At 49.4% G+C, this 25,303-nt stretch overlaps 1 protein-coding gene across 2 annotated transcripts in view; it reads right to left on the bottom strand.

The window, feature by feature from the left end:
• ECPAS (Ecm29 proteasome adaptor and scaffold) overlaps positions 1 to 25,303 on the bottom strand; it is a 780,178-nt gene that overhangs the window by 51,950 nt on the left and 702,925 nt on the right. For both annotated transcript variants that reach the window (XM_086962068.1, XM_086962067.1), the window contains exon 46: positions 4,398 to 4,503. In XM_086962068.1, coding sequence (XP_086818194.1) covers positions 4,398 to 4,503 — 106 coding nt within the window. The remainder of the gene's footprint in view (positions 1 to 4,397; positions 4,504 to 25,303) is intronic.

Here is a 25,303-nt window from a genome sequence, read left to right as displayed (position 1 = left end):
GCCACCCAGCTTGGAGAGGACTCCCTAGGCGCCGGGGACGCTGCTGGAGCCAGTGAATCTTCATGCTGCGAAGAACCTTTCAATGCCGGCGACCCCGGAACCGGAGATGGAACCGGCGTCACCTGAGGAGAAGGGGATGGAGAGATAAAGTCCTTCCTACGAGGTCGCTCAGCCGGAGTCGACGTCCTTGACCTCAAAGCCCTGACCTGCAAGGAATGACGCCGAGAGCCATGTCTTCTCTTAGATTTCTTATGTTTCTTCGACTTCGAAGTGTTAGAAGATGAAGACTTCGCCCTCTTTTGACCCCTCTTCTCCTTCCTGGCTTTGGCCATAAACAACTTGGCTTCACGCTCCTTAATTGCCTTTGGATTCATCTTCCTGCAGCTTCTGCACTCTTCGACGTCATGGACCGAAGATAAACACCAGAGGCAGTCATCGTGCGGGTTCGTGATTGACATATGCCGCCGCACTCTTTGCAGGGTTTAAAACCAGTCTTCCAAGAAGTAGCCATCAGGAAACAATCAAGAAATACAATGTTTTATATCAGAAAATGGAGAACCCCTAGAAAAACCGTTAAGCGTCGACGGCGTGGAAAAAGGGAACGGACGTCAGCACCCCGAGGAGGTCCTTTTGTAGCTCCGCTGAAGTCATACGGTTTTGCGAGCGGAGCATGTCCATTTTGATGTCCTCATTGACGTGAGAGAGCTAGGAAAGAATTTCCCGCTGAATGCTGGCGTAGGCGGTATTCAATAGGTGAGGAATCCACAGGCAGAAGTATCTATCAGAAAAAGCTTGCACTGAAGAAATCCAGTACCTGGACGTAACGAGTTGGCTGATTTGTGCTGTACATCTTTGGATGCTTTTTTCACGAAAAATAAAGAGGAAGTGAAACATTTTTTCTTAACTTTGATTGGGACTTACAACCTGTGTGGCGCATCACTGGTTCTATTTCAGAGAATATTATCCAGCAGAGGCACACAAGCAAATGTGTGTCAAATGTCAGCGTGTTTAAGAAAAGAAAGCAACATGAGCAGTAGCGGCACCCCCCCCCCCCCCAGCGCCTTGAGACCCTACGGGTATGTAGCGCGCTTTATAAGTGTATCTGATTGATTGATTGATGTAAAATGGTGTGTTCCGCCCAGGCCTAAATGTGACCACATGACACCACTGCAGAACCCAAATCGGCAATCTGGTGTGTTTCACAAGCAAGATGCAGGAGGCAAAAAGCCTATGAAGCCTCAGAGTCATTCTGACTGAGAACAAGGCCAAAGGCTGAAACATAAGGATCATAGCCCGCATGTCCTGGACTCGCTGAGCTGGTGTAAAGACTTGAAAGAGCACTGTATCCAGAACTGCTCCAATGAACGGAAGTCTCTGGGAAGGAATAAGGTGGGACTTTGGCACTTAGATTGAGAACCCTAAAGATAACAGATGGTTTTCTGTTGTCTGGAGGTGGTCTACAACTGACTGATGAGCCATATTCAGCAGCCAGTTATCAAGGTATGGGAAGACTAGTATTCCTAGTCTTTGAAGATGTTCAACAACCACAACCATATTTTTCGTGAACACCTGAGGGGTGCTTGTTAGGCCGAAAGAGAGCACTGAATATTGAAAATGTTCCTGGCCCACCTTGAACCGCAGATAATGTCTGTGGGATTAAAGGATGGGGATGTGATAATATGCATTCTGTAAATCCATTGTCACCATCCAGTCATCTAAATCCAGGGAAGGTAGAATTTGGGCCAGGGTAAGCATTCTTTATTTTTCCTGTTTGAGAACGTAGTTGGAAGGGTAAAGATCTGAAATAGGATGAAGGCCTCAGTCCTACTTTGGCACCAGGAAATAATGGGAGCAGCATTCCTTTCATTTTTCCGATGCACAGGGCAGTCTCAATGGTACTGTTTTTCCAAAGGGCATGGGCCTTCTGCTGTGAGATGGACAAATGGCCCGCCGGCAGCCACTCTGGTGCTGATAGTATGTGCAATGGGGTGGAAAGGAATAGAACAGTGTATCCCTGCTGAACAACATGGAGCACCCATTTGTCAGCTGTGATGCTTCGCCCCAGTGAAGATAATGCCTGCTTTCAACGGGATGGCTATGTGCCGCCGACGGCAACCTAAAGTTGTTTGGAAGTGGTGACGGGGAAAGTTGGACTGAGTGGTACGTTGCCTGAGGACCTGGACGCTGTGGCCAGTTTTCTGACTCCGGTGTCGAAAGGACTGGAGGAGACTGCTGTTGTTGCGGTGGGCCTCGGCACTGCCTTTGTGGCAAGCTTCTTCATAAACCTCAAAAGGGGAGAAATTGTTGAGTATATTGCCACATGGGTGAGGAAATGAGAAGGGGACTCTATGTCTCGGCTCTCTTTAAAATGGGCCAAGTTTGTTTTGTCTGTGAAGAGGCATGTGTCATCAAATCACATGTCTATCAGTGATACCTCAATGTAACTTGAAAAGCCAGTGGATTTCATCCATGTGTGGTACTGCATCTCGTCCATCTTGGATACTCTGTACAAAACTGGTGCTGAATTCTTCATAGACTATGAGCAAGATCTCCCATAATGCATGCAAAGAGCTTCACAAGAGGCTACTTATGTTAACTGAGTGGAGGGCTAGGCGGACAGAGAACATCCCCTTGCTGAATGCCTCCATCCATTTGGATTCCCTCTAAGGGGGTGTAGTAGGGAATGAGTTTGGCTTGAATAAGGTATGGACTTCCTGGGACACTATGCTTTCAGGAGTAAGATAATGAAGGAGAAATGGTGGGCACCACCAGCCCAAGTACCCCTCAGAGGGTCTGTAAGGGCTTTATTGACTGGGGAAGAGTTTGAGGACGTTTTTCTCAGCTGCAGGACTTTCATGAGGACATTGGTCTTCACTTGGGAGCCAGATATCCATAACTTCCATAGTTTTCCTCATCACAACAGTAAATAAAGCAGATTTGTCTGTTGAAGACAAGATGGGAAGTTCAAGTGTCAGGGGAGGTGTCCAATCCACTGGCATCTTGAGGGTCTAGAAAATAGATTCTCAGTCATAAAATTGTGATGCGTCATCCCCGTCATCTCCTTTATCATGAAGTTCAGAATCCAACATAATCCAACATCTTGTCTGCGCAAAAGTAATTTCCCATCTGAGTGTGAATGGGCTGAATCAATTGCACCCGAGGTCACGACTGAAATAGATTCGCTTGAGAGTCCGAAAGGACAATTAGTTCTCCCTCTGATATCAGTGCCACAATGGAAGGGCTGGCATGGATCTTGGTGCCAGGTTTGGAGTCGGGGATGAATTTGCAGATGATAATGCGACTGGAGTCCTCTTTGGATCCTTGAGGCCCAGAGGTGTGCCAGAAGGGGCAAGAAGAGTGCTGAAAATACACGACATGGCGCTCTTTTAAAACCTCAACTTGCTGCAGGTTCACTGCTGGGCCCAGGAATTCTGGCCACATTGGGAGAAGTTGGGGAGTCAGCTCTACGGTAGGAGACCAAGATCGGGGCGCACCCTGACATCCACGCAATGTTTTCTGCAAGAGTGGTTTGATGAAGGAGAATCATGTTTTGACTCCTTTTGTTTTTTCTTCGACTTTCTTACCTGGGTAGAGGTCCGCTCTCAAGAACGTCCTCACGAGCAAGAACCCGTTCACATCCTCGACTCTGAGAAACACCAGCTCTTACTTGCCTTCCGATGATGTTTGGCAACATGGAGCTTGGTCTTGCAGTCCGAGTTAGCCTTCAGGTTCATCTTCGTGCTGTTCACACACAACTTGGAGTCAAGCCAGAAACACAGGTAGCAGAGACATACTTGGTGAGTTACATCTGTTTCTGACAGTCCCTGAAAGGTTTATATCTTTTGGTTTTTGGAAGGGAAGTAATCCCTTGCATGCTGTAAGACTGTTGAGAAAAGAATCCTATTAAGTGACAGGCAAATGAGGGAGTGAGCTATGAATCCACGCAAAAAGGAAGGAATTGAGGTCAGCGCAAAACGGTGGTAGTTATATTTGCCTCCGGGTGTGGGACAGGGTCGGCACGGAGCACACAACGCCACCTACCGGGCGCATGGGAATTGCTGAAAAAGGTTTACAGATCCAGTCTTGCACTTGGGGGTAATCAGAAGTTGAAGAATCTGCGGATGGAAGTATCTATCAGAATTATTTATATATCCATAATAAGGAAGACTCAAAGATTTCAGTCATCACAAAATGTCACCTGCTAAAGAGCGTGATATTTAGAAACAAAGGCCCCATTAGTGGGAAAACTAAAAACGTTGCTTAACACCAAGATGTGGACTTCATTATATCCAATTTTTTTATGGCCCCCATATTCATTCACCAGACTTCAATTCATTAATTTCAATCTCTGCAACATTGAGACACATCAATGTATCCATAAAGAGAAATAAACTTACCCTTTAAAAAAAGCATTCATAGATTGCAGAACTCCAACCTGTACCTTCCACGTACTACGTTTCAGTCTTTCACACATCAATTTACACATCTCTAATCGGTAGCAGCCTAAAAGCAGACATTTAAAACAGGTTAGTTTCAGAAAATGAACTTATTTAAAGAAAACTCAACAGTGCCATCTTGCTAATACATTGGTACTATGTATCCTTAAGCGAAAGTGAGCTCAATTTTTGAATGCCCAAACGTAACAGCATAAAACAATAAATGGAGCTTTGTAATCGTATATGTTTAATTCCAAGTGTGTTGCATAGTGACACCCAACAACTTCCTTCAATAAGATGCCTAGCAATTGGCAGATAACGCATTATAATCACTTTCTTACACCCGTTTCATCTTAAAAAGACCTATCCTACTTGCATGAAAGACTAGACCCGACAATTATCCAGAGAAGAATGATGGAGCCAAGGAAACAAGGTACACAGATAAAATCATCAAATTCTTGTATAAGAGAACAAGGTGATGAATCACCATAAACCCACTACTAAAATACTGTTAACCCATGTCAGCTGCATCCCCCATAAATATTCTGCATATGTGTATAGCTTCAAAAGGAAAAGCAAATCGGCACAAATCATTATGAAGGGTCAGTGAAGTCAGAACCCAGGGATAACTCAAACACAATTATAAATTAGAGAATCCTTAAAAGGTCAAATGTGTTAAGCTAACTTTCATGGAACATTGCAGTGCTACGCAAACACACTGACACTAGCCAGCAATGACCTACTAGACTTTGAGAACCTCTAAGTGATATGCCTGCAGGAGAACTAGAACACTAGCCCATTGGGAATTAAGATTTTCACGCACTTGAGGAATTAGTCAGACTTAGTATAAAGGAGTGCTCAAGCCATGGTCAATCAATTCAGACCAAGAATTAACTAGCTTGTCAAATAAAATTATTACCAAACAGTTCTGACTTCATCATGGAATGAAACATTTTACCAAGAGAGATACAGCCAACAAAACAGCAATTACTGAAAGTTTCTTTTTCCTTGCAACCTGATCTCAAAACAGGCAAATATAAGCTTGACATCCTTCCTCAAGAAATTGAAACACTATTATTTGCAAATCCTTCTGGTACCAGAACTGTAACTGACACTTCAAATTTAATCTTTAGTGCGTCTAGCCTGCTAATCTTCCTTACACCAACTCAGTTCATGCCACTGCTCCTTTCAAGACAAAAGAACCTTTGAGTCCTCTTGACAGATATTGCTTCTCAATAGTCTCTACCTGATAAGTCGCTATCGAAGGTAAGTAACTTTTCGCGTGATGGAGACGTCTAGCCACAGATTCCTTACATTATGATTGATATCAAAGCAACAACTCCCTGGAGGTGGGCCTGTAAATTGTCTCAGAACAAAAATCCCTGGAAGACGGAATGGGCATAATTCCCATTACGAGGGACCGGACTATCATGGCAGTACTCCATAAGCTAACACAGTTAATGCAGCTTTGGTTCTGGTGGAATGAGTCTGCAAGCCCCCAGAGGGTTGCTTCTTGGCTACGGCATAGTAGAGCTTAATGCAGAGCACAATCCATCTGGGAATGGTCAGTTTCTGCACTGACTTCCCCCTCTTTGTCCAGTAAACCACACAAATAGCCGATTGTCCATCTTGTGTTCTTTGGTGAGATTGCTATAGAATGACAGGGCCCTAGCAGGGTCCAGATGATGGAGTATTTTTCCTCCTTGGAGGGGAGAGGCAGTCAGATGTGTTGGCCAACATAGAAGAGTGTCATCACCTTTGGCACAAAAGAGTTCTAGTTCTGTAATTTGTATAGCGCACTACTCACCCAGAGGGTCTCAAGGCGCTTGAGGGATGGTGGGTGCATTATATATCGAATAGCCAGGTTTTTAGTTGCTTTCTGAAGGAGAGGTGGTTCTGTGTAAGGCGGAGGTGAGTGGGGAGAGAGTTCCAGGTTTTGGCCGCTAAGTAGGAAAAGGGTCTTCCTCCCATAGTGGATCTCTGGATGCGCGGAACTGCGGCGAGGGCTTGATTGGATGATCGTAGTTGGCGGGTGGGTGTGTAGAAGGACAGTTGTGTGTTGAGGCATTCGGGTCCTAGGTCGTAGAGGGCCTTGTGTGCGTGGGTGAGGAGACGGAACGTTATTCTCTTGCTGATGGGGAGCCAGTGGAGCTCCTTCAGGTGACCGGAAAAGTGAGCTTGACGGGGGATGTCCAGTATGAGTCTAGCGGAGGCGTTTTGGATGCGTTGGAATTTTTTCTGTAGTTTGGCTGTGGTTCCGGCGTAGAGGGTATTTCCATAATCCAATCGGCTGGTGACCAGTGAGTGGGTGACTGTCTTTCTTGTTTCGGTGGGGACCCAGCGTAAGATTTTTTTGAGCATGCAAATTATGTTGAAGCAAGAAGATGAGACGGTGTTGACTTGTTTGGTCATCGGGAGGGAGGAGTCCAGGATGAAGCCCAGGTTACGTGCGTGATCTGTAGGTATGGGTGCTGTACCAAGGGCCGGAGGCCACCATGAGTCGTCCCAGGCAGAGGGGGATGATCCTAAGATGAGGACTTCTGTTTTGTCAGAGTTAAGTTTTAAACGGCTGTTCTTCATCCAAACGGCTACTTCTTTCATTCCTTCGTGTAGATTGGTTTTGGCGGTGTTTGGGTCTTGGGTGAGGGAGAGGATCAGCTGGGTGTCTGCGTAGGAGATGATGTTGAGGTTGTGTTGTCGCGCGATGGATGCGAGGGGGCTCATGTAAACGTTGAAGAGGGTGGGGCTGAGAGATGATCCTTGTGGTACGCCGCAGATGACTTCGGTGGCCTCTGATTTGAATGGGGGGTGGCAGACTCTCTGGGTTCGTCCGGCGAGGAACGATATGATCCAGTCCAAAGCTTTTCCTTGTATTCCGACGTTGCTGAGGCGTTGTATGAGGGTTTTATGACAGACTGTGTCGAAGGCAGCGGAGAGGTCAAGTAGGATGAGGGCAACTGTTTCTCCGTTGTCCAGTAGCGTTCGGATGTCGTCTGTAGCTGCGATGAGGGCGGTTTCGGTGCTGTGTTTGGCTCGGAAGCCGGACTGTGAGGGGTCGAGGGAATTGTTGGATTCGAGGAAGGTGGCGAGCTGATTATTGACGGCTTTCTCAATGACTTTGGCAGGGAATGGGAGGAGTGAGATGGGGCGGTAGTTCTTAAGTTCAGAGGGGTCTGCTGTCGGTTTCTTCAGAAGGGCGCTAAGTTCGGCATGTTTCCAGCTGTCCGGGAAGGTGGCGGAGTTGAAGGAACAGTTGATGACATCGCGGAGATGGGGTGCGATGATGGAGTCTGCTTTGTTGAAGATGTGGTGGGGACAGGGTCGGTGGGGGAACCTGAGTGGATGGAGTTCATCAGACGGATGGTGTCTTCGGTAGTGATAGGGTTCCAGGTGCAAAGGTTGTGATAGTGCTGTTTTGGTTCGGATGTGGTTGGAGTGGGCTGTTCTTCAGGCTGGTTTTCAAAGCTGTTATGTATGTCGGCGATTTTGTTGTGGAAGAAAGAGGATAAAGAGTCGCAGAGGTCTTGGGAGGGAGTGATGTCGTGGTGCCGGCGGTGGGGTTGGTAAATTCTTTGACGATGTTGAATAGTTCCTTGCTGTTGTTGGCGTTGTTGTCGAGTCGATCCTTGAATGCTGATTTATTGGTAGAATGGATCAATTGGTGGTGTTAGCGGGTGGCGTTCTTGAAGGTGGTCAGGTTGTCGGTGGTTGGCGCACCTTCGGCGTGCATGGGGCGCGACCGCTGCGCGTGAACGCTGCACGCGGAAGCATCTGTCATATGTGGATGGAGGAGGGGGAGGGGCGAGGGCGGAGCAGCTGGGAGGCGGGAGCGGGGTGGAGGGCTGGGCCGGGCTGGGAGGCACAACAAACAAACAACAAGATGGCTGCAAGCCAAAAGGCGACCAGGATAAGATTGGGGCACAGGTAGGGCAAATGGCGGTCCAAACACCACTGTGAACGGTACAATCAGGCGCAAAACGGCAGGCAGGCACAGGCAGCAATGTGCAATCAATAGTTATGCAAAGCGCAGATTGGCGGCACCGCGTGGCAAAAAATCTCAGGCTGTGAAAGCGCGCTGTTTAAAATCGCTATTACGCCTAATTTTTCTTTTTCTGGCCTTTTGATTTATCGCCCGCCTGGTAGCGATGTGGCATGTAGGAAGGCACTCCCAGATGCGATTAGCATTCTGGCAGCAGGCTGCTCCAATTTCTCCATCCTTGACGACTAAAACCTACACTACGACAATATGTCTATTCCAGCGGTATACAGCTCTGTCGCTGATCTCGAGGCTCTTAGCTTGGTCAGTTGGTGTCGCAGCCCACCCATGTAGGTGGTCACACCCTAGACCCTTTCTTTACTAATCTAGCGGAATCCAGAATTACCACTATATCACCGCGGCCTGGACTGATCACTACCTGGTGTGTATCCAGTGTCCCCTGAATGAGCCGCAACTTAAACCCACGGTGCGTGCTATTCCCAGACGGCGCTGGAATAAATTGAAACTTGATGACTTTTTCCATCTCTTGTCCACCGACCCGCTAGGCTCTATCAAGACTGTGGATGTGGGCTACGACCGCTTCTGTGAGTGGGTTACTAGTGCCCTGGACTCCCTTATTCCGATAGTTTCGTGTAAGGGTGGGTCAAGGGATCCGAGTCCGGGTATGATGATTCGCTGCGGGCGCTTAAAAGCACCTGTAGGCGTGCCGAGCGGGAATGGCGCAAAACCTATAACAGCGACAAAAAAGTTTTGTATATGGCCACTGTAAAACTTTACCATCGTGCAGTTTGCAGAACCCGCGCGGCCTTTTATGCCTTGCAATTTCGTACCAGCACCAACCCCTCCAAAACTATCTTTAAGGCCCTGAAAGATCTTACGGCCAAAAAGGTGGTTGCGACTCATCAGAGTTCTATTGCTCACTGTGAAACCTTGGCGGCTTTCTTTTTGGAAAAGGTTAACGCCATCTATAGAGCCTTTCCTTCGGTTGCACTTTCGGGTGGCAGACCTCTCAAGCCTCTAACTCTGGATGTTTTAAACTCTTTCCCGAGCCTAACATCTGAAAGCTTCAGTAAACTGGCCCAGCAGGTTAAGTCAGGGTCTCCGGCTTAAGCTTTATGGCCAGTATTGTTTAAAGATCTTGCATCCCACGGTCTCTCGCCGGTTTGCTCTTTGATCAACACCTCATTAGCATCCGGCGTGGTTCCACTGAAGTGGAAACAGGCAGTGGTGATGCCTATTCTTAAGAAACCGTCTTTGGACGCCGGCAAGCCCGAAAACTACCGCCCTATTTCACTTCTCCCGTGGCCAGCTAAGGTGACGGAGGCGCATGTCAACTCTATCCTCTCGAACCATCTCCTCCAGGCAAACATCTTAGACAATACACAGAATGGATTCCGGGCTGGGCACAGCACGGAGACTGCTCTACTGTACATGGTGGAGCATTTACGCTCCGTGCTTGATGCGGGTCAACCGGCGGCGCTGGTGCTATTAGATCTGAGCGCCGCCTTTGACACCGTGTCCCACCCTATCCTTCTGCTGCGTCTGGAGGAAGCTGGGGTCTCGGGCCTGGCTCTCCAGTGGTTCCGTTCCTTTCTTGCCAACCGTTCCTTTTGCGTGACCGTCCCGCCTTATCAGTCTAAACTCCATCCTCTGGATCTGGGGGTCCCCCAAGGCTCCTCGCTGAGTCCCACGTTATTCAATCTGTACGTGAGACCGCTAGCTGAGGTGGTCAGGCAGTGGGGTATGACCATGGTGTCATATGCCGATGACACTCAGTTAGCGGTCACGATCAGCGGGGATGCGGATGTGGATGCCCCCAGATTCCAGAACGGACTTCGGGCGGTCGCCAGCTGGATGACCTCCAACTGTCTCCAGCTGAACGCAAGCAAGACGGAGGTTATGATCTTTGGCAAGCAAACGGAACTCTGGGGAGATAGGTGGTGGCCGTCGGACCTGGGTCCTATGCCAACCCCGGTCACGGAGTTAAAAAACCTTGGGGTTTGGCTCGATCCTACACTCACCTTTGTCTGCCATACCAAGCGCACGGCGGCCTGTTGCTTTGGTATCCTGCGTGGATTACGGCCTGTGCTGAAATTCTTTGATGCTACCACCAGGCAACTGGTGATTCAAGCAACCGTGATCTCCCGCCTTGATTACGCCAGTTCTCTCCTAGCGGGACTAAATCAAGCGGAAATCACCCGCCTGCAGCGGGTCCAGAATGCTGCAGCGAGAGCTGTTGTGGGGCTACCTGGATTCTGTCCAACTTCGAACACCTTGCGTGCGTTGCATTGGCTACCAATCGCACAAAGGATCCAGTTCAAGGTCCTCTGTGTAGCCTACAAAATTCTTAAAGGATCCCCTGCTATGATCCTCTCCAACCTCCTGTCCTGTTATGTTCCTGTCCGAGCCTTAAGATCTTCAGATTTAGAACTCGCGGTGGTCCCCCGCTTCAAGCTCTGCAGGGCAGGCGGTCGCTCGTTTCAAGTTCGCGCCGCAGTGTTGTGGAACTCCCTTCCCCCTGCGATTCGCGCTTTAGGGGACCTGTTTTCGTTTCGCCGTGCTGTAAAAACCTTCCTGTTTCCTTAATTTTTCTTTCTCTGCTCTGCCCAGTTATGTTGTGTTGCTATCTTGTCGGGCGCCAGGACGCTCCTTCGCTGGAGCATCTGTGCGCATAATAAATATGCTTAACATAACATAACTTCTGCAACTGAGTCCCACACCATGTGGGTATATTGCCCCAAAAGGAATGAGTTGTTCACCGATGACAGTGCAAGGCTGGCAGAAGAGAAAATCTACATCCCAAAGATAGCCAGCCGCTTGGATTTCAGATCCAGAGAAGTGGGAGGAATACACCAGGATACAGCATGGAGACTGAGGCCTGCACCGCCAAGTCCTCAGGAGTGGGGTGCTGCGTGCGGGACACTGGCAATGTGCAATTCTCCTGTGAACAGGAGTACCTGTGCAGGGCTTGGCCTAGGCCCAAACAAAACATCAGAGTGCGCTTCACTGAAGGCCAGGAAGGGTTCTGGGTGGGTAGGTCTTGCCTTCAATTGATGGTAGTGGAAGGTCAAGGACCTCAGTTGCCCTCTGCACTACCAAAGCAAAAGAGCCCCCTTCCTACATAGCTACACCAGACGGAGAGACCAAGCTAATGTCTGGTGAGGTGTCCAAACTACTGGCATCAGCCAGGTACTCATACTAGTTTGTCTTCGGAAAAAGGTTCTTCAAGGGGTCAGGGTAACCATAGCAGTCCTCAGATCCACCTCTGTCATACTACTAACAGGGCCTATATTTAAACAAAAGCACTGTCTCCAACCCGGGTGATCATGGTTTGGTCAGCATCAGTGTTGATGTCCAGCGAAGCCGACTGGGCTCCATATCAGAGTCAGGAATGACTGGTTCGGTGCCACTGGGATCGATGCCACGGTACTGAACTTCAGCGAAGGTCGTGAATTAGCAACGGTAGTCGCTGGATTTAGGTACAGATCGAGGGGTTTGGTCGCACAAATATGAGGTGCATAGCCTCATAAAATTCTTTGAGTTGGGCAGGTTTCACTCCGGCTCGGGGAAATTCCGAGAGGCACTGAGCAGGCCCAAGTTTAAGCTCCAAAGGTAGAGTGCGGGAGTGGGTCCTAGACTTGTGACATCGTTCCTGCACCTTGTCCGTTGACTTGGACCGGCATGGTGAAGTCGAAGAGTGCTTCGACTTCTTGCCCCTCTTGTGCGACTTACCAGACAACAACTTCAACCGCAACGATAACTGACAGAAATGACTCCGACAGCAGGCCCGGGACCTCCCACATAACCTGGATCTGGAGCAGTGCAGAGTCACCCAATGTCAAGCGGCTAAGAACTTCTTTGCCTGCTCCCAAAATGCTTTCTGATTCATGCTGCAGCAGTCGGGACAGGCCCAAGAGTCATAGTCACAGGCACCACACACAAACCAGGTGGGGGTTCAACACAGACATTTGCTTTTGACAGGCTCCACAGAGTTTAAAACCCTCAAGATTTTTTTAGGGGATATCACTATAGCACACTGAGAGCAAAAAGGCTCGAAAAAACTAACAATGTTGAAGTGGTAAAAAAATGACCAAGCTAGCTCTTCCCGATCTGTACTGTTCGCAAAGAAAGAAAGGAAGGAAGGAACTGAGGTCAGCATGCCTGGGTGGCACGCATTTAGGCAAAGTGCACTTCAGTTCTGGCGTGGATGACACCTACAATGTGAAGATATATGGCGCAACCTACCCATGGGCAGTGGTACTGCTCAAGATTTTCCGAATCCAGTCCGACTCCTGGCGAATAATCTAAGGTAAGGAATCTCAGGCTGTATCAGATATTGTCAATACAAAAACAAGGTATGGGGGCATTGAAGTCACCTTCAAAAGGCATTAGCAACATGTACACCCTTGTGTGAAGTTACATACCTTCGGTAACACTTCTTCTGGTATAGACTAACCGCCAATTCCTCACCTTTTAAATATTTCTACAGGCTTCAGACTGGATCCAGAAACTTTTGAGCAGTAACTCTGAGCACCAGTAGGTGGCACGTGCTGCTTTTCGTCTATACGGTTTCACTCAAAAATTATGTGTGGAGCCCATATTGGCACAACTCCTGCATGCTGACGTTAGTTTTGAGGTGCAGAGACCCAACAGACCGAGTCCCAAAAGCAAACATGGGATCTTATAAATGGCACAGTCAGATTCAAAGAATGGGGATAATGAAAGGGTCGGTGAGGAAACTGCAGTTAGATAAAGTCTCTATCAGAAAGAGCGTTACCAAAGGAAAGTAACTTGTTCTTCTGACCTCAGATTCTCACCTTTTGAATAGATACCAAAGCAATACCTATCATAGGGTGGGTCTGTAAATTGACTCCAACTAAAAATTTCTATAGGACTGATCAAGCAAAATGCCCCTCTCTGCGAACCTGGCCATCCATTTTTACTTCGTGAATGTGTGGGGGGATCCCCATGAAGCTGCCTGACAAATGTCCAGGAAAGGAACTCCATGTGCCAATACAGTGGTAGCAGCCTTGGCTTTGGTTGATTGAGTCCTTAACCCTTCTAGGGGCTGCTTCTTGGACAATGCGTAACAGATCTTAATATAGAGCATGATCCAGCGACAGATGGTCAGTTCCTGCAAGGCTCTGCCCATTTTAATTCATGCGAACCCCACAAAGAATTGATCATTCACTTAGTGTACTGTGGTACAATCGATGTAAAAGCTAGGTGCTCTTTTTGGGAACAAGAACGAAAATGCTAGTTACCAGTATGCATCTGTTCTTGGCATGTAGAGCTTCAGATTCACACACTATGCATAGATCGCCATCTGGTGTTGGGCCCGGATGTTTGCAGTTGTTTATTGTCTTGGAAAACTGTTTGAAAGTCAAGAGATAGGCGACTCCTCCTTTGGACAATAGTGCGCATGGGCATCAACTCCATCTTCAGATAATTTTTTCGCCAAGAAGAAGAAGAAGAAGAAGATGGAGTTTTGTGAGAACAGAAGGACGTCCATGTATGTTGTATCTAAATAAGATAATACTGGAACAGATAAAGGTAGCCGGGGAGGTGGTGGGCATGTGTAAATCTGCAGCTCTACATGCCAAGAACAGATGCATACTGGTAAGTACCATTTTCCGTTCGAGGCATATGAGCTGCAGATCACACACCATGCATAGATTGCATAGCAGTACCGTCACTTTAGCAGCGAGCACCTGTATCTGTTGCAGTAGTTTGAAATAGTGTTTTGAGTACAGCCTGGCCCACACTAGCTTGTTGTTTTGCTTCCACATCTACAGACTAGTGTTTTGTGAATGTGTGTGGTATAGACCATGTAGCTGCTTTGCAGATATCATCTAAGAGAATGTTTCCTAAAATGCCATGGAAGCCCCTATTTTGCGAGTGGAATGAGCTTTAGGGGGATGGAAAGTGTACGTTTTGCTTTGTGATAGCAAATTTGTATACATTTGACAATCCACCTTGCAATTCCAGACTTTGATATGGGATTGCCTTTATATGGTGGTGAAAAGGAAACAAAAAGCTGTTTTGTTTTACAAAAAGGTTTTGTTCTTTCAATGTAGTAAAGAAGTGCTCTTTTTACATCTAAAGTATGACGAGCTCTTTCTGCTACTGTTTGCGGTTACAAGAAGAAGACTGGCAACTCTATAGATTGGTTGATATGGAAGGGAGTAATAACTATTGGAAGAAATTTTGGGTTTGTTCTGAGAACCACTTTGTTATGATGGAGTTGTAAAAATGGTTCTTGAATGGTTAGTGCCTGTAGCTCACTGACTCTTCTGAGAAATGTGATAACTACAAGGAAAGCAACTTTCCATGTAGGAAATTGTAGGTCGCATTTATGTAGCGGTTCAAATGGAGGACCCATTAACCTAGTGAGGACGATGTTTAGATTCCATACTGGAGAGGGTGGTACCCTGGGATGAATTGTTCTTTTGAGGCCTTCCATAAATGCTTTAATGGCAGGTACTCTGAATAGAGATGTTGTCTATTTTACAGGTAGGCTGCTATGGCAGCGAGATGTAACATGATTGATGTATAAGCCAGATTACAGTTTTGTAGATGTAGTAGGTAACATATGGTGTTTTGAATAGACTTATTTAGAAGATTGATTGTGTTATATTGTACCAATATCACAAACCTTTTCCACTTGGCTGCATAGCAGGCTCTAGTGGGGCGTCTAGCTTCTTTGATTACATTCATAGAATCAGGTGGGAGATTTTGTAACCCAAACTAAAGGATCTCAGGAGCGAGATCGCTAGGTTGAGCTGTCCTGGATCTGGGTGTGTGATCTCTCCATGGTCTGGGTTAACAGTTGTGGGGAGAGATGTCGTTTTTGGGTGGGGAGGTTGTGTACCATGGTTGTCTGGCTCATATTGGAGCAACTAGGATAAGTATCTGAAAGAGACACGTTACTGATAGACTCCTTACCTTAGAATATCCCCAGGCGTCAGACTGGATCCGGAAAGTTTTGCGTAGCAGTACCCTTGCGCGTCGGCAGGCGTCGTCTGCGGCTCCGCGTCCGTCGTAGGCGTCGTGGGCGCCGTGATGACGTCGTCGGAGTACTTAGACGCCGCCTCCGCGTGCTGACGTCAGTTCTTCTTTTTTCCGCGCCAGCCAGCGCAGATCTGGAAAGAGCAGTTCCTTAGTCACTTTTTGACTAAACTTTTGTGATCTTTTTTGATCCATTTCGAAGTCTTTACGACTCCGACGGTGCCGTTAGGGATGCCCGGCTTCAAGCATTGCGACGAGTGCGACCGTACCATGTCGGTCACGGATCCCCACCGCTTGTGCCTGATGTGTTTGGGCGTCGACCATGACGACGAGGCCTGCTCCGACTGTCCGGCCCTCTCGAGGAAGGCCAGGCGGGAGCGGTCCCGCAGGCGACTCGAGATCCGTCAGTCGGCCCCGCGCCGTGTGAGGTCCCGGTCCCACGGGAGGTCGAGGGACAGGTCGCGGGGCGGAGCCGTCACAGCTCCGGGGGTCGGCGCCACTCCTCCGGGTTCAATTCGTCAGGTAAGAAGCATAAGAAGTCGAAGAGACATCATTGCTCTTCTGACTCCCCCCCGACGCTCGCGCGACGCGGCCGGGGGTTCGGGTGACACCGCCCACGCGGCTCCTCGTGAGTCGCGGGCGCCGCGTTGGGCCCCATACCCCCCGGTCCCTGGGCTGAACACGACGCCGGAGGAGATCGAGCGCTTCCTCATGGCCATGAGGTCCCTTTCTCCTCCGACGGGTTCCGCGGCGCCTTCGGGCCCAGTGAACCCGTCTGGGGGCCCCAGTGGGTCGGGGGCTACGAACCAGACGCCGTCGGGTGCTTCGGCCTCGACCCCGCCGGCGCCTTCGGGCCCTGCGCTGCAGGGCTCCACGATCCCGACGCCGCCGCTGCCCTCGGTCTCGGCGCCGCAGGGTACAGCGGCCCCGGCGTCGTCGGTGCCTTCGGGCCCGGCGCCGCAGGGCACCGCTGGGCCCTCGTCGGGCGATGGATCATCACCGGTGGACCTTACGACCCCCCCGGCGTCGGTCCGTGTGGTGTCCCCTCCGGCGCCGTCCTCGGGCGGCGCCGTCCCCGATACCTCCTCTCACTGGGTTCCGACGTCGGGTCGACGCCTGCCGGCGCCGCTCTCGACGCCGTTCGGAGAATTTCAATTCTATGAACCCACCCCATTCACTTATGACCCTGAATCTCAGGAGATGGGGGACGAGGAGAATTGGGAGGGGTCTGAGGACCCTCTGACAAGGGAATGTCTAACATGGACTGGACAGGAGACCTTGGGGAGGCCAGTGGCCTGGACACCTCTCCAGACACTGGATTTGTCTCTCCTCCTACCGTGGCTTCGGAGGAGGGCGCGACATATAGTGTGGTGTTGATGAGGGCTGCTAAGGCCTTGGGCCTTGAGCTCCCCGTCGCGGCCGTGAGGACTAACCTCCTCACTGAGGTCCTTAAGCCGCAGTCATGCTCCATGGAGCCTCTGCTGCCGTTTAATGAGGCCTTGACGGACGTTCTTTTGGGCACTTGGTCCAGGCCCGCTACAGGTTCGCCTGTAGATAGGAACGTGGCCAGACGCCACCGCCCGGCCCCGGGCAACCCATGTTTCCTGTCCACCCACCCCACCCCGAGAGTCTGGTTATCCAGGCCTCTAACTCCCAGACCGCCTTCCCGACGGCTTCCCCCGATCGGGAATCCAAGAGGTACGAGGCCTATGGCAAGAAGGTGTTCTCGTCCCTTAGCTTGGGACTGCGCTCTTCCAACACCGCATGCCTCTTGGGCCGTTACACCCACTCTCTGTGGGAAACGGTGGCGGAAGTGCTGCCAGAGTGTCCGTTGGAGGTACGGGCCAAACTCGGCCAAGCCCTACTGGAGGGCCGGGACGCAGCAGCGAAGTATTCAATCAGGTGCGGACTGGATACTACTGACTCGCTGGGCAGAGCGATGGCTACGACGGTGGCGCTACGACGCCACGCCTGGCTGAGGTCAGCCAACTTCTCGGCAGACGTCCAGAATACACTGATGAACATGCCGTTCGATGGCCGTCGCCTCTTCGGCGACAAGGCAGACCACGCGCTTGAGCACTTTAAGGACTCCAGGGCTACGGCCAAGTCCTTGGGCCTCTCGGCCCCGCGCCAGCAAGTGGGTGCCTTTCGCTCCTTTCGTGGCCAAGGAAGGGGCGTCCCCACGCGTGCCGCCAGCCACTCGCCGCAAACTGTCGTCCAGCGCGGCGGTTGCCGTGGAAACCGCCGTGGAGGCGGTCGGGGGAACAAGCGGAGCCAGTCCACACCTGCCCCCGCAGCATCCGCCTCTAAACCCTCCTAGTCCGTGCTTTTCGGCCCATGTGACGCCAGTGGGAGTCAGTGTTCGCCATCACCACTCTCACTGGCGCACAGTCACTTCAGACAGGTGGGTGCTGCAGATCATCCGAAGGGGCTACTCCCTCCCCTTCGAGACGACCCCTCAAGCCATGCCACCGCAACACCACCGCGTATCGGGGGATCACTTGCGGCTCCTGCAGGAGGAAGTTTCGGCCCTCTTGGCCAAGGGGTCCATCAAGCGCGTTCCTGGGCCAGAAGTAGGTCGTGGTTGCTATTCCCTCTACTTCCTGGTACCCAAGAAGGGCAAAGGGGGCCTACGCCCTATCTTGGATCTGAGGAACGTCAACGGCTTCCTCCGGAAGGAGAAGTTCAAAATGCTGACATTGCCTCAGGTCTTGGCTGCCCTAGACCCAGGAGACTGGATGGTAGCGTTGGACTTGCAGGACGCATATTTCCACATCCCCGTCCTGCCGGCCCACCGGCGTTACCTGCGGTTCACGGTAGGCCTCGAGCACTTCCAGTTTACCATGCTCCCCTTTGGCCTTACAAGCGCCCTACGGGTGTTCACGAAGGTGATGGCGGTGGTCGCAGCTCACCTGCGCAGGTTAGGGGTATCAGTCTTCCCCTACCTAGACGACTGGTTGTTGAAGGCGGGCTCGCCCCAGGCAGTCGTCAACCACCTCCAGACTACGGCGTATCTCCTGCACAAGCTGGGATTTTCCATCAATGTGCCGAAGTCACACCTGTGCCCCTCTCAGAAGCTCCTTTTCATCGGAGCGGTTCTCGACTCTGCGCAGTTTCGGGTTTACCCGCCCGAACAGCGGGTCCGGGATATACAGACTCTGATTCCGGTCTTTCGGCCGTTATCCCGGGTTTCGGTCAGGTTGACGCTGCGGCTTCTGGGGCTGATGGCCTCCTGCATCCTTCTGGTGCATCACGCACGGTGGCGGATGCGGGCTCTGCAGTGGGACCTGAAGTTTCAGTGGGCCCAGCACCGGGGCGACCTGTCCGACCATGTCCTGATCTCGGAGGGCACTGCGAGACAGCTGCAGTGGTGGCTCACGGACCGCGATTGGGTTAACGGCAGATCCCTCTCCCTTCCCCCAACCGGAGCACGTAGTTGTGACGAACGCGTCCCTCCAGGGCTGGGGAGGCCACTTGGGAGAGGCAGAGATCAGGGGACTCTGGTCTCCGGCGGAGTCCCGGCTCCATATCAATCTGTTGGAGCTGAGGGCGATTCGTCTGGCACTGAAAGCATTCCTCCCGTCTGTCCGAGGGAGTGCAGTGCAGGTGTTCACCGACAACACCACCGCCATGTGGTACTGCAACAAACAAGGCGGAGTGGGGTCGTGGACCCTTTGCCAGGAGGCTCTGCATCTCTGGCAATGGCTGGAACATCAGGGCGTGACTCTGGTGGTTTAACACCTGGCAGGTTCTCTGAACGCCAGGGCGGACGAACTCAGCCGTCGGTGCTCGATGGATCACGAATGGCGTCTGAACTCGGACGTGGCGTAAGGCCTCTTTCTGCAATGGGGAGAGCCTTGGTTAGATCTATTCGCCACCGAAGAGAACGCACAATGTCATCAGTTCTGCGCGTTGGAATTTCCAAGGCGGCTCTCGCTCGGAGACGCTTTTCGCCGCGAGTGGAGCTGCGGTCTGTTGTACGCCTTTCCGCCTATACCTCTTCTGCCCAGAGTGCTGAAGAAGATCAAGCGCGACCGGGCACAAGTCATCCTTGTGGCTCCGGACTGGGCTCGAAGGTACTGGTATCCCGAGCTACTCAGCATGTCAGTCGATCCCCCGATTCGTCTGCCTCTTCAGGAGGACCTTCTGTCCCAGCAGCAGGGGACGGTCCTCCACCCGAACCTGTCCAGTCTCCACCTCCATGCTTGGAGATTGAGCGGCGACAGTTGAGGCCATTTGACTTGCCTCCTGAAGTTTGCAACATCATTCTGGCAGCCAGGCGTCCCTCCACAAAAACGGTATACGCCTGCAGGTGGAACAGATTTGTGGCATGGTGCACAGCAAAGGCTGTGGATCCCCTCAATGACCCTCTCTCTGAGGTTTTTCTCTTCCTTCTTTCTCTTGCCCAGCAGGGCTCTGCTCTGGGCACTATCAAGGGCTATCTTTCGGCTCTTTCAGCCTTTCTGAGGCTGCCTGACCAACCTTCTTTGTTCAAGTCCCCTATTGTTAACAGATTCCTGAAAGGCATCACCCATACCTTTCCTCCTGTTCCTTTCGTGATGCCTCAGTGGGACTTGAACCTGGTTCTAACCTTTCTGATGTGCGCTCCCTTTGAGCCACTTCATAACTGTCCACTTCGCCTTCTTTCTTTGAAGACTGCCTTCCTGGTAGCCATCACCTCTGCCAGGAGAGTGAGTGAGCTCTAGGCCCTCTCTTGTAAGCCTCCTTTCCTTTCAGTCCATCCGGACAAGGTTGTTTTGAGGACTAGGCCCTCCTTCTTGCCAAAGGTGGTCACGGCCTTCCACATTGGGCAGTCCATCACATTGCCCACCTTCTTTCCGCCTCCGCACCCCCGAGAGAGGAGGAGAGGCTCCACCGTCTGGACCCAAAACGTGCGCTCTCGTTCTATCTGGATCGCACACGCCAGTTCCGGGTGGATGATCAACTCTTTGTTGGGTACGCGGGCGCTAAGAAAGGGAAAGCGGTGCACAAGAGGACCATCTCTCGATGGATTATCATGTGCATTCAGGCGTGTTACTCCTTGGCTAAGAAGGAACCACCTGTTGGGCTGCGGGCTCATTTCACTCGAGCCACGGCCACTACAACTGCCTTGGGCCGAGGTGTGCCCTTTCAGGACATTTGCCAGGCAGCTACGTGGGCCTCGTTGCACACGTTTGCTAGGCACTACTGCCTGGACAGTCAAGTCCGGAGAGATGGCTACTTTGGCCGCTCCGTTCTCCAGGACTTTCTGGTGTAAATATTGGTTCGCAGACCCACCACCACGGGGATGGTATTGCTGGGGTATCTATTCTAAGGTAAGGAATCTATCACTAACGTGTCTCTTTCAGATGCACAAGTTACTACTTGTGTAACGATATATCTGTAAGAGACATTAGTTAGTGATAGATTCCTTACCGACCCACCCATCCTCCCCGTTCTGCGAACCGATATCTAGGGTTAAGGTCATCTCCTTTCAGGGCCCTAGTTTCTTGGCACCAGTGTCGGTTTTTGTCATGGCTCTGCGCTTCTGGCGCGGAAAAGCTGTGGCTAAGAACTGACGTCAGCACGCGGAGGCGGCGTCTAAGTACTCCGACGACGTCATCACGGCGCCCACGACGCCTACGACGGACGCGGAGCCACAGACGCCTGCCGACGCGCAAGGGTACTGCTACGCAAATTTTTCCGGATCCAGTCTGACGCCTGGGGATATTCTAAGGTAAGGAATCTATCACTAACTAATGTCTCTTACAGATATATCGTTACACAAGTAGTAACTTGTGCGTTAGTGACTGTTATTGCAGCTTGCGTACCACTAATGGAAAGAGTGGGAGAGGCTGAAAAGCGTAGGCACATTTGCCTGGCCAATTCATCTATATCTCATTCCCTTTGGACAATAGGTGTGGATATCTGGCGGCGAAGCTTGGGCATTTTGTGTTTAAATGTGTGGCGAAGAGATCTATCTGTGGATGCCCCCACATTTGGAAAAGCGGTTGAAGGACTTGTGTATGTAGTTCCCACACGCGGATTTGTTGTATCTGACGACTTAACAGATCTGCCATCCGATTGTGTATCCCTGGAAGATGTTTGGCTAAGAGGAATAGGTTTAGAGGAATTACCCATGTCCATATGCTATGAGCTAGTTGAGAGAGCTGTAGAGAGTGTGTCCTCCCCTTGTTTTTGTAGATAATACATCGCTGTTATATTGTCTGTCTGGACTAAAATAGCTTTGTTTGATATGTGTTTCTGTAATGCTTTTAATGCCAGAAATATTGCTAGTAACTCCAAGTGTAAGATGTGGAGTATCGTTTGTTGTGGTGTCCACCTGCCCTTTATGGTGATGTAGTAGATGAGCTCCCCAGCCGGTGAGCGATGCGTCTGCTGTTAACACGATTTGTGGAACCGGCACTAGGAACAGTCGCCCTTTTGAAAGGGTTTGGGTGTTCCACCACTGCAGAGAGCGATGTGTGTCCACCAACACCAGATCCCTTAACTGACCTTGAGCTTGGTTCCAGTGACGTGCTAAGCATTCCTGTAAGGGGCGCATCTGGGGTCTTGTGTGAGGTACTATTATTATTATTATTAAAACAGTTTTGTATAGCGCGTGGTTACCCTAGAGCATCCCAGCGCTTAACCAGAGTAACAATTTAGGAGAGTAAGAGGCACAGCGACTTAACTAAAGAGAAAAGTTTTCAGTTGTTTACGAAAATGCAAAAGGCAAGGCTCAGAGTGCAAGCCTAGGGGGAGTGAGTTCCAGAGGATTGCAACCTTTATGGTAAATCTCCTCCCTCCTGAACTGGCCTTTTTGACCCTGGGGATCTTAAGTAGGTGTTGTTGGTCTGAGCGTAGTGTTCTACTTGCCTTATACGGGGTCACCAGCTTTTGAAGGGCGGGAGGGCCTTTACCTTGCAAGATTTTATGTGCAAGGCAGAGAGATTTAAATTTCACCCTTTCTCGCACTGGTAGCCAATGCAGCGCCCTCAATGCGGGTTTGGCCGATCTGGACATAGGGATGTTGTAGAGCATTCGTGCCGCCGCATTCTGAACTTGCTGTAAATTGTTCAGAGTGATCTCAGGGGCACCCAGATAGATTGCATTACTGAAATCTAATCTTGATATAATCAGGCCCTGGATCAAAAGCGTCCGAGATAGAAATGGAAGCAGAGGCAGCACTTTGCGCACCGATCGGAGAAGGCCAAAACAGACACCAGCCAGTTTGGTAGCCTGGGTCCTGAAGGAAAGATCTTGCTCCAACCAAAAACCAAGGCTCTTAATCTCAGCCTTGGGTTTGGGAGGGGATCCCAGGCAGCTAGGCCAGGCAGACTGGGGGAGTGAGGGACTTTTCATCCCCATCAGCATTATCTCGGTCTTTGAACCGTTCAGCTTTAGTGCGGATTCCCCCATTCAGGTGTGGTCTTTGGATAGGCAGGAATGTAGCACCTGGGGATTTTCCGTGGCCTGAGAGAGGGCAAACACCAGCTGGGTGTCATCGGCATAGCTCACGATTTTGATGTTAAATGGAGCGACCACATCCTCCAAGGGGGCCATGTACACATTGAATAATGTGGGGCTCAAAGAGGAGCCCTGAGGCACTCCACAATGGAGGTGGTGGATGCAGATCGTGCGCCCCCTTCCCAGACCTGAAAGGTCCGGTCGCTAAAAAATGACCAAAGCCATTTCAGCGCCATCCCCCTCACTCCGGCATCTGACAGCCGCTGAAGTAACACTTGATGGTTAACAGTGTCAAACGCTGCACTAAGGTCCAGGAGGATCACTGCCACTGATCCTCCTGAATCCAAAATGCAACGTGCCTCTTCCGCGACTGCCAGCAAGGCGGTGTCAGTGCCTTGATTCGGGCGAAAGCCTGTTTGGGAGCTTCTCAGTACACCGTTGGACTCAAGGAAGTTGGATAGCTGGAAGTTAACCAATTTTTCCGTGATTTTACTGAGTCCCGGAAGTAGCGAGATGGGCCTGTAGTTCGCCATGTCAAGAGGATCAAGGCTAGGTTTTTTTAGGAGGGCTTTTACTATTGCACCCTTCCAATTGGGTGGCACCACACTGGCACCCAACGAGGCATTGATTACCTCAGTGATTGGTTCCACAATGGAAGGGGCCACCAGTTTGAGAATCCTCATGGGGACTACGTCCCGGGGAGAGCCACTCTTAACGGACACCAAGACCTTAAGGACTTCGTCCTCAGAGACTGGTCCAAGAGACTCCAGGGTCTTCAGGGGTCTTCCCTCTTCCTCGAAGGGCTCGGCTCCTATGTTAATTTGGGGCAAGGTAATCAAAAAAATTTCAATTTTAGTGTGGAAGTACTCTGCTAAATCATTGCATTTTTCTTCCAAGTTATCTGTGGAGGCAGGTGGTGTAGGGACCCTCAAAAGCTCCTTGACCACTAGAAATGTTTCTCTGGAGGAGTTGGAGGGGTACAGAACGGGAATATCGTCGCAAAAATATCGACTTACCTAAATATCGCTGCAAAAATATCTACAGGAAGAAATATCGATGACAAAAATATAGTCTGACCAGAATATCGACAGACAGGTAAGTAATATCGGTAACATTAATATAGTTGTAAAAAATATTGTTTACAAAAACATAGTTTACAATAATATTGTTTTTTAAATAATTATAAGTAATGTAGTGTTTTTAATGAGTATTTGTAGATAAAGTAGTATTTTTAGTAGTATTTTATTAGTTAATAATGTATTTTATGTTGAATTTAGTATTAATAGTTCCGTAGCGGGTTGTGGGTTTATAGGGGAGTAGGGTGGGAAGTAATTTAAATATAATGAAATAATAGATTAATTAATGTTTTAAATGAATATAAATAGTGTAATAATCGTTAATTAATTTCAATTAGTTAATTGATTAATAATTATGTAATTAATTATGTTATTTTTTTTTATTAATTTTAGGTGTGTGTACAGGAATTTTTTAGTGAAAATGTAGTAAATTAATTACAATTTAATTGATTAATTATTTAATTAATGATTAAAAAAATAAAAATATTAATTGTTATTTTATAAATGATTAAATACATTTAGTAATTCTTACCCCTATGCTATCCAGCGCTTTCCCTACTGTTGCACCCCCTGGAGTGGGAATAGTAATTTTTACCCCTACGCTATCCAACACTTTCCCTACTGTTGCACCCCCTGGAGTGGGAATAGTAATTTTTACTTCTACGCGATCCAACGCTTTCCCTACTGTTGCACCCCGTGGAGTGGGAATAGTAATTTTTACCCCTACGCTATCCAACGCTTTCCCTACTGTTGCACCCCCTGGAGTGGGAATAGCAATTTTTACCCCTACGCTATCCAACGCTTTCCCTACTGTTGCACCCCCTGGAGTGGGAATAGTAATTTTTACCCCTACGCTATCCAACGCTTTCCCTACTGTTGCACCCTCTGGAGTGGGAATAGTATTTTTTACTTCTACGCTATCCAACGCTTTCCCTACTGTTGCACCCCCTGGAGTGGGAATAGTAATTTTTACTCCTACGCTATCAAATGTTTTAATTAGTAATAGATTGTATATTTTAATTATATGTATGTATTATTTTTGTTATATAAAGTAATGTGTTAAATATATGCATATGTCCACATTTATTAAGTGTATTATTAAAAAGTGTAGTAAATTTGTTTTAAATAGTTAAAAATAAAAGTAATGTAATGTATTTTGTTAATAGTACTTATATGTATTTATTATTTAATGTAATTTTAATTATTTTAAAAAAGTCGATATTTTTTACATCTATATTAATTACAACGATATTTTGGAGTCGATATTTATGTACTTACCTGTTTAAGTATAGGGAGTCGATATTTTTGTAAACAATATTTTTACAACTATATTTATG

The sequence above is a fragment of the Lissotriton vulgaris genome, chromosome 3_1 (genome assembly GCF_964263255.1).
Source record: "Lissotriton vulgaris chromosome 3_1, aLisVul1.2, whole genome shotgun sequence".
Lineage (NCBI taxonomy): Eukaryota > Metazoa > Chordata > Amphibia > Caudata > Salamandridae > Lissotriton > Lissotriton vulgaris.
Note: the sequence above shows the minus strand (reverse complement) of the source record. Positions and strands in the feature narration are given on the sequence as shown.